At 42.8% G+C, this 17,474-nt stretch overlaps 1 protein-coding gene across 1 annotated transcript in view; it reads right to left on the bottom strand.

Moving 5' to 3' along the window:
• Positions 1–286: 286 nt before the first annotated feature.
• Positions 287–17,474, bottom strand: part of AIFM2 (apoptosis inducing factor, mitochondria associated 2) — a 23,182-nt gene continuing 5,994 nt past the window's right edge. Inside the window, exons 3-9 of the mRNA XM_018561276.1 lie at positions 16,274–16,389; positions 12,705–12,824; positions 6,049–6,141; positions 4,090–4,198; positions 3,417–3,572; positions 2,017–2,217; positions 287–441 (exon numbers count right to left, since the gene is read on the bottom strand). Coding sequence (XP_018416778.1) covers positions 287–441; positions 2,017–2,217; positions 3,417–3,572; positions 4,090–4,198; positions 6,049–6,141; positions 12,705–12,824; positions 16,274–16,389 — 950 coding nt within the window. The remainder of the gene's footprint in view (positions 442–2,016; positions 2,218–3,416; positions 3,573–4,089; positions 4,199–6,048; positions 6,142–12,704; positions 12,825–16,273; positions 16,390–17,474) is intronic.

Raw genomic sequence — 17,474 nt, 5'->3', positions numbered from 1 at the left:
TTTTGAGATAAAGGAATAAAAGCTGACCATTTTTAAATAGCCCTGCCAGTGTTAAATATTTTTGTCTCAACTCTCTGCCACCTTTGCTGGACAGCTTGGTCTGTTAAAATAAGTTGAAACATAACAGACTTACTGTCCAGATCACCGGGTGAAAACAAAGGAAAGAACATCTGATAAAGGAAAATTAATTCAACCCCCACTTCAAAGAGTTGGTAAGCTGTAATATATTATATTTTTGCGTTTGGGTTTAAATTACACTTTTAAGTATTAGGTCCTATGGAAGCACTTATTTTGGCATTGTCTGTTCCATCTCCTTCCAACTCTTCCCGACAAATATATCACGGCTTTTAGCTTTGGTCACCAAAACCCGCCCCATGTAGAAGCCATTGAACTGCCCTACTCCATCATTTCGACCCATTGATAGAAGCATTGAAACTTGCCCTGAAGAAAAGGAAACAGACAAATTCACTTATATGCAGGTTAATATCAGCAGTGTGGTGATAGCAGGTCACAGACACAAAGTCTTCATAATACTGTAGTAGGCTCTAAATTTTTTTATAAAACTCATTATGGTGTACGGCTATATGGCACAATGTGCATTACATCATGTTGATAAAGGTGGGCTATGACTCACTAAAAGGTCGGTGAATAAAGTCTTTTGGATAATACTTGCCCCTTTAAAAGCCTGAGAGTGCCCTACCCAGATAATCTATAGGCAGCCAACCTTTGCCCTCCACTAACTGCCATTATAATTTTTAGAAATTCCTAATCTAAAAACCCCTTATACTTACGTAAATGGTTATTAAACCAGCAAGCAGTAGATATAAGCCAAAACTTAAATTTTTTTTTAAAAAAGCTTTAAAAAAGGGTTAATACTTACCTGTATCTTCCCCGCGCGCTCCCGTCCGAAAATCTCAAAAATCTGAGGCGGCCGCAAAGGATCTTGGGGCGGGCGCATGCTCAGTTCAGATTTTCGACCGGGAGATGCGGAGAGACACAAGGTAAGTCTATAGACCGCGTGCACCCGCATGCAGACACCGTGGGACAGGAAGTGCCAGCAAGCACAGAGGAATCAGCGCTGGATCGGAGACCCGCAGCAGCGCTGGAGAGAAGGCTGAAAAGGACAGGAAAGAAGAAGAAGAAGATCGGATTAGGAGACATCATTTAAGGTAAGTGCTTACATTAACATTGGGGGGAAGGGAAAAAAAATGTTAATCCTTTAATGTCACTTTAAGTCCGCAGTCATTTGATGTGCTAGGTGCCGAGTCTTCTCTCTACTGCACTGCAGAATAAAAGGGTCCTTCTCCAGGTGACCACATCACTGCCTGGGTAATGTGGAGACTCCCTGTTGACTGTAGTACTGGATCACTGGTCTTTACTCTCAGAAGAGGCAACAAGAGACACGTGATACAAGTTGTCCCTTAAAGCATTCCCCCACCCCGGAGTGCAGCCCACCTGGAGAGATACTTACCTTCATCCTCGATTCAGATATCTTCACTGTGTGGCCCATTAAAGAATGCTGAACTAAGGACTAAGAGCGAAAGTATTTCTACAGGTAAGCTGGACTCAGGGTGTATAGTTGGCCTTTAATTCTCTTCCAGCTATAGACACTCCCAGACACCACTAAAATTAGCTAAAAAGGGAAGACAAGAGGGGCTCTGCTCATTTATTCCAAACCAAAGTGTGCCCTTAAACTTAAACATCAAGTGATGGCTGGGAACAACTTACAGCCTAGAGAACCCAATATCTGAGACTCCTGTTTATAAGCGGATTGGGTATACCTTACAAATGCTTTTTTAAACAGAAAGCAGGGACTTTTTAAACAGTAATCCTTTAAACATAGGTTCATGAGCGCATGCACACCCTCCAATAACGGAAAGAATGCAAGCTTAACAGTATGAAATCCAATTAGAAAATGTTTTAAATCTTGGGTGTAAGTTGTGTGAAAACATTTATAAAAAGATCCCCTAGACAACTCATGGAAATATAAATGCGTTGATAGGAGTACTGCAGTACCTGTTTTGTATGGTTTCAGTGGTTTCTCCAATAAACTGTTGATAATGTTAGTGACGGCAATCTTGGCATGCAGACCCGCACTGTATGCCATTTTAGGTTCTCTTAAGTCAGCACAGTCTCCTACTGCATAAATGTTGCTGTATCCTTCTACTTGAAGATAGTCATTCACCTTAAGAGCTCCATTGCTTGCTACTTTGTCACCTTAATGAAAAGCAAATTACATAATGTTGTTACAAAGCAAATCAGTGCTAACGTACAGTTGGGCAAAGCTACAGATAGTTTGAATATTGTGTAAGAGTTTCCTCTTTGATTGCATCAGAGATTCAGTCTTGGAAATTTAGAGCCATTATTGGACTTGAGACATGAGCAGGGATAATTTGTTTTAATATTACTTACCAATGCTTGATAGGCATTGGGAGGATATATAACCAGTGGATGTGTACTTCAATGGTGGGGAGGACAGTAACCTGACTGGATGTAGGCAATGTAAGGGTCCATTTACACCAAGGAGGTCTTCTGTGGTGCATTTAACCCACACACATCATGACGTAGGTTGACGTTCATTACACAAATCACAATGGACTAAAAAGTTTACTGAAACACAGGGTACGGCATTACTTGGTGCTGCAACTCACATACATTGGGAAGGTGCATTGACATGCCATTCAGAGTGAATGGCACCAAAGCAGACCAACATACGTAAAGTGCGTTACCCCAGCACACTGGGGTGAATGGGCCCTAAGCGCTAGATGTGGTCATTTATAATAATGCAGCTGGTACAGGTGATCTTGAATAGAGTGTACATCTACAAAGACCATTAATGTTTGTGGGTTTCTGGAATCAAATGTTAATAATATTTTCAGAAACACAAACATGTGCAGTTGTCTACAAGCAAGCACAGAATTAGTCCAACATAGAGCTATAATTTTATTTATAAGGCTAGGTGTATAGGGCATTGAAGACCTTCTATCCCCTCTGTTAGGGGTCAGCACAAATTGGGTAGGAGCCAGATGAGTCCTTCCGCCTTCTGCTTTTAGAGTTCATTGTTACCTATGAACAGCATGCCCAATGCCCAGTGTACACCTGTACGTGTTTTCCAAGCACACCAAAAAGTATGCCACTCATTCACAGGTGTGCATTTGGTTAATGCTGCCTATGGGGTTCATTGGAACCTAAAAGTATTGGGTGAGGTGGCTGCTCTGGTGCCCATTCTGGCTACACATACTGCAGCCAGAAGAAGTCAGAGCCCAGTCATTCTCTACAAGTCAATGTATAAATACCGTTGTGCCATAAAATATAACAAGTGCATTGGAACTCACCAAGCAAACATTAATGATATCTATAGCAACAGTTTAAAGAAACGTTGGTGCTATCCGCCCTGGGTACACCAGTGTACTTACCAAATACATTGATGTAACAAGATGAGTTGATCTTGATTCCTGTACAGCAGAGGAGCAGGTCAGCAGTAATGACCTCAGGATCCTTATCCAAACGTATTTCCATATTATCTTGAACCACATTTGGTGTAAGTTCATCCAAGTTAGCAACTTTCTGGCCTGCACGATCAAATTGGACAGCAGTTATTTAGGAATAAGATCTTTTCTAGCTGTTTATATGTAGTAGCATAAAACATGGTTTGCATAAACCAGAAAATCAACTCATTCTGCAGCACAGTACATAGTACTGAATTGAGTTCAGAGCACAAAGTGCCTATGCTTCACCTATCAGCCCAACATGTTATACATAATACAATATTCAGCTAGTATCACACACTACCATGCCATCTGTGGTATTAGCAATACCAGTCTGAAAGTCCTATAACCCCATCATGTTAAACCCATATTTATTATGCCCCCCCCCCCCCCCAAAAAAAAGCAACTACCACAATTTGAATTCCACAACAGTAATGCCCCTCCCTTTTTGCTGCCATTATGCAGTGTGATTCATGGAAATATGTTGGAATACCAACATGGATACTGAACAATAGTAAGAGGTCAGCACATTTATAGTGAACATTATAAGAGTGCAGATTACATTATCAATGTTAATAATCAACTGGAAACAGGGACCTACCCAATACTAGCTTTACTCCCTTTTTCAGGAGGATTTCCTTCACGGTGTTCCTAACACGTGGCTGTAGTTCCACATCTGCTAATGCAACCTTTGAATGTACCAATGTAACCTGTGCAAAGCAGAAACACAGCAGAACATCCTTAAGCCCAAGTTATGCTTTAGTATTACCGTGTCACTTACTGGCCTTTAATTTAAAAAAATGCACTAAAACACTATAAGCACTATTGGTTAGGCACTGAAAGGTGTTTTGTGCAATACATTTGTGATTAATCAACACCAGCTTTGACATAATTTTAACAGTTAAAATAAACCCCCAGAAAACAAAACATTACACCCAAGACAACGAATCCTATTGAAAAAGAGCAATCCGTAGGCAGGATGACCTAGAGAAAGTTCAGAGAAGGGCAACAAAATTAATAAGAGGGATAGAGGGCCTGAGTTATCAAGAACACCTACAAAAATGACATGTCTCCTCTTAAGATGCTTAAGAGGAGACATGATCGCAATTTATAAACTCATTGTTGGGGACAGCAGTATTGGGAATGCACTACTTACATCAAGAAGTTGGGGAAGATGCGAGGGCACAACAAGAAGCTCGAGGGGATGTGGTATAATCCTAAGCTGCGCAAGGTTTTTTTTTTTTTTTACTGTGAGAGTGGTAAAAATCTGGAATTCACTTCCACAGATAGCTGTGTCGGTGGAGAACATAAACAGCTTCATTAAATACTTGGATGAGTACACACACAAATTAGGTTGAACTTGATGGACCAATAAATAACCAATAGCCTGATCCCTGGAACCCTACCGCCTGCCATAACCTCATAACCATAACCTCAACCTAATACCTGGACCTAACATTTAACCTCACCCAACCCCCTATAGTGGAATTAAAGTTAGAAGAAAAATGTTTTTAGGTAGAGTTTTTTGGGTAGAAAAGACTTTGTAAGTTTCTTCTGTCAATAAACATCTTTCCAATTTCCCTAGCACTGTTTTTGTGTACACTGCCTCAGACACTTGCACAGTGCTGTATACACTCAGCCCACTCTTGGCATCTGGAAAATGCAGTTATCTGCACCCACCAAAGATAAGTTTAACTTTAAATGTGAATTTAAGCCCTAAACATAACTGTTAACTTAAACCTAGCCACTACAACTAACCCTTTACCAAAACATACCCTTAAAGTAAAACTAGGGCCTCATTAAAAAAATATCTGCTGCAGCACCTAAATATAGGTGCATCTAAACTTACAGTTTTCTCTTAATCCCCCTTCAAAGTTCCAAAATAGCTGTTGATTCTTCCAGTGAAGTCCACTTAATGCAGCTTCCTGTGATGGTGTGCCAATGATGCTGCACTGCTACTGAATTCAGAGCAGAGTTGCCACTCTCATGTAGGCTGGGCCTGCTTGTACTACATTAGGATGAGAAGATGTTTCAGGGGGCATTGTCAGGGGAGGTAAAAAGTTTTTTTGTCTACTTTATGAGGTTGTGCATTGCATTATAACTGGATTTGGTACTTCTTTAGACTGTTACCCTAACTGCTAAACCTAACCCTAATAACTAACCATTAACCTACCCATACCCCTAACTTTAAGAAAAAATTTAGCCCCTATTCTAATATGATAAGGACAAATGCATATTATGATGAAGAAAATGATCAAGTCAATCAAATCGATACAATGCCAAAATGTTTCTGTTTAATGCACAATGCAGAGATGTATGTTCCATAAACTATTTCGACAAAAGCTTATGATCTGGGATGAGGTGCTAATCATAAAGCATAGGTGTCCCTTACCGTCTTTAACTGTTTTAATCATTCTCTACACTGCTCGAGTAGCTCTTATAGGTAGACTTTGACTGCTTATGAATGGTTTAATAAGCATTTAGAAATCCCGCATATGGACAGTATATGACATTGACCTATCCCAGGTATCATTAATATGCAAAATAGAATGCATTTTACCTCTTTCTCTGGATAATCTGTTTTCACCTCTGCAGCCATTTCAACACCCGCAGAACCTCCACCCACAACAACCACGTGTTTAGCTTTTTGGACCTTGATAAGAAAAAGAAAGTTATCAGACTAGGCCACAGCAAGACCTTATATGGTGGCCAGACATTCTCCTACAATAAACAATCATTCCAGGGTGGTCCGAGTGTGCATGTTAATATTCAACAGAGGAGGAATGGGGTGCATGGTCAGACACTCGCTGATGCCAGCCTTATCTCGGGCAAAACAATAGCACCCAGGCAAAATGAATTACAACTCACAGGGTTATTCACGAAAGGGTGAAAAGTTTGGAGAAGTGAACAATCTAGGACAACATAGCTGATTTTGAAAAATTCTCCAATTCAGCTCACTTTTCAGTTCAGCTATGTTGTCCTGGTTAGTTCACTTCTCCTGCCTTCTCCAAACTCTTCACCCTTTTGTGAATAACCCTGCTAGTTTCTAGTTTCCCCAGGAACATCTATTCTTACTCATAGATCCTCATGGCCAAATCTTCCCATAAATCTTTCAATGCCACAGTATTATGACAGACTGAAAATCTGGCCAGAGGCAGCTAAAATTTAATTGGTTGGATCAGCAAAACAACAATGTAGTGTAAGAGCCTACCCACACAAACCATATAATATATTTTCTGGTCAGATAGATATTCACACTGCACTGCTGTACGGAGATGTCTACAGTTCGGACATATTAAATTTGAAACAAAATATGACATGTGGCCAGGATAAAATACTGGAAAGCAAAGGTGTAAGGTGCTATAATATACCAGAATGGCTGATACAAGAGAATGTAAAGTCCCAATACTTCCCAATAAGCTGAGTGTACCCGCTTGTGTCAATTTCCATTTTCTTACCATGCGGAATGAACAGTTGCTATTGATATCATTTCAACACCCCTAGCCTTGGAAACATGGATCCACTGGCTTGGACATTTTTGGTGGAAAGCCCACCCTGAGGTACACATATATAGGAAATAGTATGTGCGAGTGTCATGTATAAGAACATCCTTATAGGGAACATTTACAGAGAGAAGTATGGAGGCTGTCATGGATGACCTCCCCCTGGAAATGTTAATTGCGTGGCTGTCTTTTGGCGCAGCTTTACCAACGCCTATAAAACATCATACAACTCCATGGTGAGGTCAAATGTGGACTTTAATTGGAAATGTGACTGTCACTTTAGCAGGCTTTCAGCAAGCTTTAGGCAGCACTGAAGTCTACTAGCAGCTTGCTCAAAGTGACAGTTAGCACTCCCATTAAGATTTGTGTTTAATGTCCCTAAACCTGATGAACCCATTAAAGTATGCATTTGAGATTTGTGGAGGGGAGTGCTGCATTGCTTAGAGTTTTATTTGGAAGATAAATAGTTCAATGGTTAACTGGAGAAAAGAAAACATTCTCCCATATTCAGTTTCTACTGTCATGGATTCACAGTAATATGTAATTGAAGTGATTTACTGTTGATGCAATGTCAATTGAACCTTACTTCTTTCAGACACCTAGCACTGAGCACAATATAACTGACAGGTTGCAAAGTGTGTAATAGAGCTATTTCCTCCTCAAAGCCTGATCACACCAATATTTTACAGTTATTGCTCTTCGGTCTCCAGTGACCCTTTCTACTTGATCACGGTTCTCCTCAGACACAGTTGCCAAGGCAACATGTTCAAGCCCTTAGATCAATAAGACATTTCTTACTGTTTAATGTTAACAGAAGGCAAACAGGATCTCCAAGAAAGAAAAGATAATGATCAGAGCAGACAGTCCTGGTTATGTGGACTACAAAGGCCTCAAGTAGATGTGTCTGTAGCCTACTGCATAAAAAAAAATTGTGCTCAATTATGTCACTTTATAATATAGGCTCTTTCAGAATCAGAGCCTTGATTAGGCAGTTTAAAACCTAATTCAAGCAAAATTTTTATTTTTCTCTCTATAGAGTGGGTAAGAGTCAGACCCTCTGTTTAGTTTTATTGTTGTATGTGTCTTCACCACGGAGGCTTCCCCTCACTGTTCGCACAGATCTTCTAATCTGCTCAATTAACTGTTAGTGCACATAGCCAACAGGGTCAGAGACCTCCAATAGGTATATGACCTTCACCCCATCCTGACAAAAATAGCCAGACTGGGCAACTGTCATCTTATGTCTACAAGCAGATGTCTCACTAGAAATGATGGGAAACAACATACCTTTCTGGTCTTACTCACACCAGGACCCCCATTCAATGTTTTCTCCCACATGACCAACAGGTGAATGGAGTAATCATGCTGTGAGTAGTTGGCCCTTTTTGCTTCATAGGAAATTGAAAAAGTTGATACAGAGCACCACTAGCTTTAAAAAGTAAAGTTTCTTTCCATGCTGATATAGCAGGGTACTGTGTGCTTTCAGTGGTTAGGTTATATGTTTAGGTTACATTTTAAGGGTAACAGCAAGTGTTAAGGTAAGGATAAGAAATAGATTAGATGGTCAGGGACATTGTTGGATACGGTTTAATTTTGGTGTGAAGAATTAAAAATAACAAGTGGGGCAGCATGATATTGCCATCTTAGTGAACCCCTTTACAACCCAATCCTGGCCTATAACGAGGCACAGTGGCTTAGTGATTAGCACTTCTGCCTTGCAGCACTTGAGGTCCCCAATTGGAATCCCAGTCAGGGCACTATTTGCAAGGAGTTTGCATGTTCTCTCTGTGCTTGCATGGGTTTCCTTCAGGTACTCTGGTTTCTTCCCACACTCCAAAGACATAATGGTAGGTTAACTGTCTGTACAGGACACTGTATTGGACAGGATGACTCACAGGACCTTAGACTTCTGGACCAGAGGGGGGTAACTGGCTGGAGGGACCAGTCAAAGAGCAAGACGACTGGGAGGATTGGGTGGGTATAACTGTTATTTTCGCTCCTAGATTAAAACAGGCACTTAATCCTTGCAGTCTGGGGGTAGCCCCACTGCAAAAGTTAAGATCATTTTTCCCTGGAGTTCTTTGAGGAACGCAAGTTGCAATAAATTAAAAAAAATTGTTTTGGGTTTAGATACGCTTTAAAATTAAAACCAGCTTTTTGCACTGGATTTTACATCCTTATCAATATTTTGAAAACTGCTGCACTGTAAATGTTATCTTTGTTAAAACACTTGCATATCTGAAAGAGTGTCAGGGGTGCAATGTTTCATATAAAAACACTGAGACTGACCCTCTGATTACACTAAAGGAATAACCTCCTACCTAGAACTCATTTCAAATCCGATCAGCCATAACATTATGACAACCTGCCCAATTGTGAGTAAATCCACCTTTTGCCACTAAAAGAGCCTTGACACGTCAAGGCATTGACTGAAATAGACCTCTGAAGATATGTTGTGGTATCTAGCACCAAGCCGTCAGTAGCAGATCCTTAAAGGCCTGTAAGTTGTGAGGTGGTACCTCCATGAATCTGACTTGTTTTTCTAGCACATCACACGGATGCTCAATTGGATTGAGATGTGGAGAATTTGGGGGCCATGTCAACACCAAGAACTCATTGTTGTGTTCCTTGAACCATTTTTGCAGTGTGTTAGGGTGCATTATCCTCCTAAAAAGGCCACTGCTGTCAGGGAATACCGCTCCCATGAAGGGGTGTACTTGGTCAAAAACAATGTTTGGGTAGGTGGTACTGTACATGTGTAAAGAACATCCACATGGCAGAACCCAAGTTTTCAAAGCAGAACACTGGCCAAAGCATCACACTACCTCCACCGGGTTGCCTTTTTCCATATTGCATCCTAGTGCCATCTCTTCGCCAGGTAAGTGACACACATGCACCCAGCCATCCACATGATGTAAATGAAAACGGTATTGATCAGACCAGGCCACCTTCTGCCATTGCTCTGTGGTCCAGTTCTGATGCTCATGTGCTCAATGTAGGCACTTTTGGAGGTGGACACTAGTCCGCATGAGCACCCTAACCAGTGTGTCTATGTAGCCCCATACACAACAAACTGTGATGCACTGTGTGTTCTCACACCTTTTGTATTGGAGCCAGCAATAACTTTTACAGAAATTTGATCTACAGCAGCTTTTGTATCGGATCGGACTATACAGGCCAGTATTCGCTCCCCATGTGAATCAGTCAGCCTTGGCTGCCTATGACCCTGTTGCCGTTTCACCGGTTTTCCTTCCGTGGTCCACTTATGGTAGATCCTGACCATTGCAGACCGAGAACATGCCAGAGCTGCAGTTTTGGAGTTGCTCTGACCCAGTCGTCTAGCCATTACAATTTGGCCCTTATCAAAGTCACTCAAATCCTTAAACTTGCCTATTTTTTCTGCTTCCAACACATCAACTTCAGGGACAAAATGTTCACTTGCTGCCTAATATATCCCACCCACTTCCAGGTGCCATTGTAATGATATAATCAATGTTATGCACTTCGCTTCTCAGTGGTTGTAATGTTATGGCTGATCAGTGTATGTCTATATGTATGGTTTAATACTAATGTCCTACAAAGTGAGTTTTTAGGCCATGTGGTATTCAAGTATAGGAGTGCAATACTTTGAAGACTCTTGTGCTCCTAGTATTTTCGTGTTTCTAGCTAGAAAAGTTTTTCAGCCTAAAGAACCAAAAACAGAAGATTTTCAGTTCTTAAACCCCCAATTTTCTGTCTTGTGATTGTCTACTTTTATTTCTGAATATGTTTAGCGGAGGAAAATAATATGCCAATACAGTGACAAAGACAGCATTTTTTATTGAAAAGCATAACCAAAAGCAAACCACAAGGTGGCGCTGTGCGATTGGGACACACTGGAGCTAAAGAATACTATTCTACACAGCGTTTTAACATTACAAGATTTTTTTTTTCAGTCTTGTGGAATATGTACATCATTAAGAAAATAAGCAATAACTGGATCATTTAACAGATAATTGCTAATATTGATTCATCAACATTTTGAAATGTTTAAATCAGTCCAAAGTAGGGCACATGTATCTATTACATTTGAGACAAAAATGTTTCAAATTCCTTATGATTCAAACAACCTGTTTTCAAAACTATCTGTAATTTAGCTCAGATTGAGAACCTAGTTCAGATGTACAAATAAAAAATAAAAAGATATTGAAAAAATAAAAATAAATCCATTCTATACTCTATAGTATACTCATTATAGACAAAGAAACAAACGGGGAAGATAATAGACTTGGTATAACAATCTACATTGTTGCGGTGTGGCTCAGGGTTAAGTTTTAGTACCATAAGCGGTAACCCCGAACCACACTCGGGATTACAGCGCAGCGTATCTTACCTTGTCCACGATCGCCGCTGTGTCTTCCGGCCGATGCCGCCATCCGTCTTCCGGGTTCGGTCCCTTGCAAGCGTCCGCACCGCAGGGGGGCGGGAATTTTAAAAGTTAAAAAAAAAAAAATAGAACAAAAAAAAAAGGGGGAAAAAAATAAATCAGACCGCCAGGGAGGTTAAATGAAGAAGAACTATGGGGATTAGTGTTTTTCCCCATAGTTCTACTCAAGGTCACGGGAGGACATAAACTAGCATCCTCCCGTGACCCAAAGCTCAGTATACCGCGAGCTACTACAGCTCGCGGTATACTGAGACATTACTGTCGAGATCCACCCAGCTGCGTGATTGACAGCTGGCTCTGCCTATCCCTGCAGGGAGCCATGAGTGACAGTCACGGCTCTCTGCAGGGACATGATCAAAAAGTAAGCGTGCAACGGTATGTGTTCGCTCACTTCCCAATCTAGTGAGCCGACGTGTGACAGTTTCATTGTCACACTTCGGCTCGGACTATGAGGTTGAGTGAAAATCCCTCACCTCATAGTTCTCCTTTAATTACATTTTTGTCTAATATGCACATCTGGCCTAGGTTTTCAGTCTGAGTCCAATTATGGACAGTTTTGTACACATAGGTTGTTTAGTCCTCAGAAGCTCCCTCTATTGAGGAACTGGAGATATTTTTGATTGTGATAGCATTACCTTGGGCTGACTCTGGACTCTATTTTTTATTTGTTGGCATGATTTTTATTCATTGTAGAACAATATCAGTAGTCTGTCCTCTGCAGCACTCACTGTTCTTCCTTGTAGCCTGTGAATCCAAGGCCCATTCAAAACGTGCATGCGTTACACAATATACAATGAGTGCCTGCTGCTGTGCATTGTGTAAGGTAAGTGTGTTTTGTTGCAACAACGCATCTCAACTATAGGACAAAGGGCAAATTGCTTTTTTCTAGACGGTGGGCAACCTTGCCCAATGCATGTGGTATGAATGAGCCCTTCCTCTGTAGCTACAAAAGTCCCCAGAGTACTAAAGAAGTTTGCATCTGGATGCTTCTATATTTATATACTACTATAGACCTTCAGTTTTTAGCTAATCTAAGCTATTTTACAGCCTTATGCTGCCATATTACTAATCCAACATGTAACAGCTGTAAACGCTGTAAAACACAAGGCCCACTTTTAAAGTGTGGGAACTGTAATCAGGCAAAGCCACTGACGGTTTGGTGTTGCGCACGTCACCCGACAACTACAACATCCACGTGAGCTCCATATTTTTCTTGAAAGCTTTTACCTACTAAAATGTTGAGTATAAATCATACACAGTGCAATGAATGTTACTTTGCACACTCACCTCCTTTACCAGATCTTCATACATCTGAATAGCTGCATCCTTGGTGGATATTTTGTTAAATTTCCCAGGGAAGGGACCATTACTCCCTGTAGCAATTATGAGATGGGAATAGTGCAGTTCCTAGACAGAACATCAATGAGAAAAATCAGGACTTGCGTTCTAGATAATACTTAGTTACAGTTGCCATGCATCATAATCAAAAATATTTTAGATTTTTTAATTGATGCATTATTCTATGTTGAATGAATAATCTAACCAAATGTTGGTGCATCTCACTTGCGATCATGAGTTATTTTTAGCCAAGCGCTCATTGGCCCTTATTGAATAAACTAACAATTATTAAAGGGAAATAATGATCATCACATTTTACGGAATTGAGCCTGCCAACAAAAAAAAGATTAAGTCCAAAAAAAGAAAAAGGAAATGAAAGAGAAGTACGTGTAGTGTACGAGTCAGATGTGATTCTCTGGAAAAATCCCTGTCCAAGTCAAAAGAGATGCTTGTATATGAAGATGAGAAAACTTATAGCCCAATTGAAACTTGTTGCCACTTGGGGAGGGGGGGTATGGTGCATGTTAGACCACAGCAGAGAGAGATGGCGAGAGCAGGGACGCCCACGCGAGATGGCGAGAGCAGGGACGCCCACGCGAGATGGCGAGAGCATGGACGCCCACGCGAGATGGCGAGAGCAGGGACGCCCTGGCGAGAGCAGGGACGCCCTGGCGAGAGCAGGGACGCCCTGGCGAGATGGTAAAAGCAGGTAGACTGTGGTGAAAGTGAGAGCATGGGCACAGTAGCGCAATGGTGAGAGCAGGGACACCGTGGTGAGTGTAGGAAATCCAATGCCAATCAGCATCGAGCCAACCAAACAGCATAGAGCCAGCTTCCCGGCCAACCAGGAAGCCGGAAGGTGAGTCATTACCCACTGCCCGGCTTCCTGATTGGCCGGTAAATCTGGCTTCCCAGCCAATCAGCATCGTGCTGGCTGTTTGGAGTTCATTAGTAAATGTACTTCTGGAACCCAAAAAGAGAAAAAAAGCAAAAAATAAAGGTTTGACGTTACTTCTCTTTTAAACCCACACCCTTTTTTATCATTAATAAATACTAAACCCAAAGCGAAATTTGCTTTAGCACGAAACTCACTGTATATAAGGGTGCATGTACCAACTTTTTTTGCTATTCACTGCAGCTGGGACCAAGTCCCTCAGCACAGCTTCCCCAAACTTCCTGTCAGGGAGAATGCTTACTGAGTATGAGGTCCTTGTGGGACGGAGGAGGCACCTGCAGCTGTCACTCAAATAGCTTGAAGGAAGGAGGAGAGAGCAGGGAAATGGCTTGCTGTGGGGTTGTGTGTTTGCAGTAACACATACAGCATAGAGGCACAATGATATCCAGGAGTGTGCACACAAAGGTGGCTCCACAGAACACTGTAAGGGAAAGGAGAAACCATTGAACAGCAAGGTGGGGGCAGCAAAAATGGAACCGGCCAACTGGAAAGTTTTAAAAGTTCAAGAGGCAAGATTAATATCACTTTAATCTGCCTGCTTCTTAGTGCTACACAATGAATGTGTTTTATTGTAACGTAGCTCTCATTCGTATGGGCTAGTGATGTCTGCCAGCTGATTTCAATTGCAGGAATCAGTGGATTCTTGTAGCTGGAATAACATGCGGTTGTGGGCAGGTGTGGCCGCTCAGCCTGTACACATCAGGCTGAAAGGAGCCGCATCTGTCTGTTGGTATTTGCATATATCTGCACATCCAGCAGTTGCCGGCAGTTAGGGACAGATGTCTGACCAATGTGGCAACCAGATTGAGGTCAGTGTCCGTCATCTGTCCTTAGGCACAGGGATCTGCTGGAATAGTGGCAGACAGCTGTGGCTCCTGTTGGCCTGCCATTGATCTGTACACGCCCGAGGGGCCGCAGCTGTCTGGAACAACCTGTGATTCTAACTGCAAGGATTCGCTGCCAGAAATAAATAGCCCATGTGAATGAGGCCTTACACATAAAACTACTTAGACTATGTGAAAGCAATAGGTTCTCTTAATAGCTAGACACGCCGACAATCAGTTGAGGGAGAATAAATATACAAAATGTGTATGTAATGCAATGAGGGACGAAATCATCAAACCCTTTCTCCTAAATTCAAAACAGAAAAACAATGGTAATGGTGGAGCTTCACTAATCCCAACTGTTGGCAAAGGTTATTACAGTATGGATCTCCATTACAGTGTATTTATTGCAAAAAAAATTTGGGGGGCAATTTTACTTCCACTGGGGCATTTCCCACTCCAGCTGCCCACCGTCTGACCCCCCTAAAGTCTGAAAAACCATGAAATGCAGAGGTGGCTCTTTAATTAGGCAAATTAGGCAGTCGCCTTAGGCCTCGCGCTCCCGAGGGCCTCGCGGCCGCCTAGTTTGCCCTGTCGGAACGACACATCACCTCGCTCGCAGCTGTGAGCTTTCAGCCCTTTCATGGCTGAGAGCTCATCCGTTTCCTCGATCATCGGTACGGTCCATCCACCCGGTCTTCTGGAGCTTCACTCACCAGCCAATGAGAAGAGACCTCATCCCTCCCATCCACCACACGAGGATCTCTGGCTGGGAGGGCGGAGTTTATCTTCAGCAGCAGATGGAGACGATGTCGGCACCGGCTGGTCCTGCACGCTCCTGCCCCCGATACATGGCCAGCACAGTGCTGGTGAGTAGCAGCCTGGAGAGCCCTGAAGAGAGCCCTATGGAGAGCAGGTGAGAGCCCTGTGGAGAGCCCTGGATTAACCAGGGCCCTGTGGGGTCTCACTTGGGCTCTGTGGGGTCTAACAGAGGCCTGTTACCCTGGTGAGGCCCCCACAGAGCCCTGGTGGCACCAGGGCTCTTTGGCATCTCACCAGGGCCCTGAGGGGTCTAACCAGGCTGGTGAGACCACATATAGCAATGGTGAGACCCCATAGAGCCCTGGTGAGACCCTCGGGAGCTCTGGTGCTGGTGAGACCCCATCTCGCCCTGGTGAGACCCCACAGAGCCCTGGTTTAACCAGGGCTCTGTGGGGTCTCACCAGGGGTCTAACCAGGGTGGCAAGACCCCACATAGCCCTGGCGAGACCCCACATAGCCCTGCTACCCTGGTGAGGCCCCCACATAGCCCTGGCAAGACCCCACATAGCCCTGGCAAGACCCTACACAGCCCTGGCGAGGCCATACAGAGCCCTGGCGAGGCCATACAGAGCCCTGGTGAGACCCTGCGGAGCCCTGGTTTAACCAGGGCTCGTTGGGGTCTCACCAGGATGACCCTACAGAGCCCTGGTTTAACCAGGGCTCTGTGGGGTCTCACCAGGACTCTTTGGGGGTCTCACCAGGGCTCTGTGGGGTCTCACCAGCCTGGTTAAACCCCACATGGTACTGGTGAGACTCCACAGGCCTGAGTGGGGCATCATGTTTAGGTTTTGCCTAAGGCCTCGCAAACTCTAGAGCCGCCACTGATGAAATGGCCCTTATTTAGAAAGTTTGAGGACCCCTGTTTTACATAGAGAGACTGTTGTGTTGATTTAGCACACCGTTACCCTTGTAGTTACCTCGTTGCTTTCTAGTACCACGTTCTGGGTCTGCGTGTTTATTGCTGCCACTTTGCCTTGTTTGAAGCTGTCTTGATATGAATCGTTGAAGGAAATGAAGGTTTTTCTTGCAAAACCTGTTAAACAATTACAACATTTCAACCCAGAGTTGCACGCACATGGATACATTCTCATCGTATTTGCATGATATATATGTCAACAACCAGCGACAGGTAAAAGGATTATCAATGCATTAGCCTAATTCTGGATGTGAAGTCATCTCTGTAAATTAGATATTACATGAAATATAAAGTCTTTGTTGTACTGGGAAGGACCATTGAGGCACATGTTCCCTGCCCAGTCAATGTAAAGAAGAGCAAAGACTTACTTAAAAAATAAAAAAAATATTTAATTTAAATGAGGAGCTTCTGAAATTGCTACAATAAATACTGTATATCCACATGACCTAAACGGTCTATTTTTCTTGCAGTAGCAGCATCAACTATAACTGTACAGTACTTGCCATCTTCACAAACTATAGATTAGTATTGACCACAGATATTCTGCTATATACTGTACGGTCATGTGAAAGAGTAAGTACACTCCATGAATGAGGTCTCCCGATCTGTGGCTCCCGGCTCTCCTCTCGTTGCCCTGCTCCCCAAATTATGGCCACTGGATGGAGCTGAGGAGCATAGCAATTTTCTATGCTCCTCTGCTCTATCTAGTGGCCATAATGTGATGTGAATGTAAAAGTCAGATGTTCGCAGAGTGAACAACTCTGCAAACATTTTGGGGGTTATTCACTATTGAACCGAAGGATTTAGCTCACTTCGGCTGCCGAAGCCCTTCGGTTCAGCATAATAGCCCGTACAGCAGCCGAACAGCTCAGCCAAGCCAAATGTATATGCTTTGGCTAGGCTGAGCCGATGACACAGCCGAAGCGGGGAGAATGGTCTTCCGAAGTGTACCGTTCTCCCCGCTAATGTTAACAAATAGTAAGAAGAAAAAAAAAGTGTGGTCCCCTTCCCATTCACACCAGACTCTTTAGGTCTGGTAGGAATGTTAGGAGGGACCCCCAGTTAAAAAGAAATAAAAAATTCATGGGGTTCCCCCCAAAATTCATACCAGGCCTTTTAGGTCTGGTAGGGATTTTAAGGGGGAACCTAAAATTCCAAATCACACCCTTAATCCGAGCATAGGCCTGGCAGGGCAGGAAAGG

The sequence above is a fragment of the Nanorana parkeri genome, unplaced genomic scaffold (assembly GCF_000935625.1).
Source record: "Nanorana parkeri isolate BGI_ZX_2015 unplaced genomic scaffold, ASM93562v1 scaffold512, whole genome shotgun sequence".
NCBI lineage: Eukaryota > Metazoa > Chordata > Amphibia > Anura > Dicroglossidae > Nanorana > Nanorana parkeri.
Note: the sequence above shows the minus strand (reverse complement) of the source record. Positions and strands in the feature narration are given on the sequence as shown.